Here is a 2,047-nt window from a genome sequence, read left to right as displayed (position 1 = left end):
ACAGGCTAGATGTGGTACTAGTGGCATGTAATCAAGTCTGATTATTAACCGGTATCCTTTCCACCATCACATTTTGCAATGTTTGTACAATTGATTAAGATACAACTTTGTAACTCAACCCAGAGCATGTCCTCTCCCTCACTTTTGCATATACAGAAGTGTATATATAGGCTTTGATATCTAATTTGATGCAAAAATATGGTAATTGTAGCCTTGGCATTGAGGTAGTCGAGTTAAGAGAAAGTGGACATGGCGATAAACCGGTACATAGAAATTGTCTCAATGACGATAACACTGACAAATTTTTGATATGTTATCAATAATGTAATTAAATTCTTTTTATCAAATATAATACAATTAGAAGATACTCAGCATTTGCCAAGAAGCAATGACAAAATCAGCTATAAAACGAATTAGTATTGCAAGTTCACGCATTACTGTCGAGAGAACAGTCTCTTAAGCTGCAAAGTTGTATGGCAAGTGCAGACCGTGCAGAAGAGTTGGGATTGCACAATTAATGAACCCACTTGTTGGAATGGCGGTCAACCCATGACTCAGTGTTTGAAAATGAAGGCTGTTGATGAAAGAGCGCTCTCGTGATTCGCTCGTCGTCGATGGGTATGCCATTCAGAAGCACCTCAAAGCAGTCCAATTCACCAATAAGCTGCACATCTTAAGCTATATGAGGACGTAGAATGACAAAGTGTCTCTCACATCACTCAGAATGGGGAATCTGCAACCCTTGTTTGCAATTCTCCTTGCCATCATCATATTTGGTAAGAATGCCTGATAGAATAGTAATATGTCAGAAAAATGTTAGAGATTGGAAAAATTCGACTAATATGTTGCAAAACGTGATGAACAAACTAGATTATAATATTTCAGCAAATACACAAAATTTCCATCATTTATAGAAAACTTTCCAAAGGAGTGCAGAGCGTGGAATATATTTTATAGACCGGAGACCTCCTCTTCTAGTACTACTACTACCACCACGCCTGCCACCACTGCAACAGAAACGTCTCCTCCTACCTCTTCATCGCCAACTTCCATTTCCAGTTTGGGCACGTTCTTCTCTCTCCTGTTTTATGTCTCATTTCCTCCTCATTAATTTGTCTCTCCATTTTCTTTATTCTCGTTTTGTTTCTCGTTTTGTGGTATTCCTTGTATATTTCGAATTTAATCTTCACTTTCTAGTCTATCCTTTCATATTAGGACTTTTCTTATCCTTTACCCCTTGCTGTATTTCCTTTCCTATCAATTTATATTTGCAATTTTGTTAAACTTGTTTTTTTTCTATTCACTGATCATAGTTCATTTTGTTTCATTTTCCTTTTGTATTGTTTCAGGTTCCTCTTCTCAAATGATGGCGGCTTTAACTTGGTCTTTGCCGTTTTGGTTATTCTCTGTCTATTCGTGATATTACTTAACCATTCATGCAACCAAATTCAAGATGATGGTGTTCGAGATCTACCAGCTCCTGATATCCATGATGTCAAAGCACCCAAATCACTTCTATTCCTATTGCTTACTTCTTCATCTTAAATGGTCTTTTTACACTGTACTCTTTTTCATTAACACGCAGCCTGCTTATCCATTTGCTTTGTTAATCACCAGTGACAATTTTCCAGTGCTCAATTTGGAAGCCATCCACTTTACATCATACTACTCCTGCTTCTGCACATTATCCGCAATCAAATAGATAGATGATGCACTTAGGAGCGCAGTCTTTTTACAAATGTTCTAAGTGCTTTGAATATTTCGAAAGTGTGGTTTTCCTTTGTAGAGAGGCTTCACTTCGGTTAGGTTTATAGTTGTTGGGAGGATGTGTCAACTTATGTGCAGTAGGCGACAGGATGTTTTGTGCACTCCAGAACGCAATGCTGATGTCCGTGGTGACCCACTAATTCCAATGCGCCTGTGAGTAAAATGCCTTTCATTACAGAGGAGAAGTTCTGCCGTTAATTCTCCTTTATAACAAGGTTTATATTGGTAGTATGATGATAGGTAAACACCTGACACAATAAAGTGTCATCAGTGCCTCATA

The 2,047-nt window shown here is 37.9% G+C and overlaps 1 protein-coding gene across 1 annotated transcript; it reads left to right on the top strand. All coding sequences in view use genetic code 11, as the record gives it.

The window, feature by feature from the left end:
- Positions 1–724: 724 nt before the first annotated feature.
- On the top strand, positions 725–1,545 carry EGR_10320 (hypothetical protein; the record flags this gene model as incomplete). Its single annotated transcript, XM_024499569.1, has 3 exons — positions 725–776; positions 915–1,068; positions 1,350–1,545. 3 exons carry the CDS (start codon positions 725–727, stop codon positions 1,543–1,545), a joined length of 402 nt encoding a protein of 133 aa, XP_024346009.1.
- Positions 1,546–2,047: the final 502 nt, after the last annotated feature.

This window comes from Echinococcus granulosus, assembly GCF_000524195.1.
Source record: "Echinococcus granulosus chromosome Unknown EG_S00209, whole genome shotgun sequence".
Classification (NCBI taxonomy): domain Eukaryota; kingdom Metazoa; phylum Platyhelminthes; class Cestoda; order Cyclophyllidea; family Taeniidae; genus Echinococcus; species Echinococcus granulosus.
The sequence above is the reverse complement of the archived record's forward strand: the minus strand, read 5'-3'. Positions and strand labels throughout refer to the sequence as shown.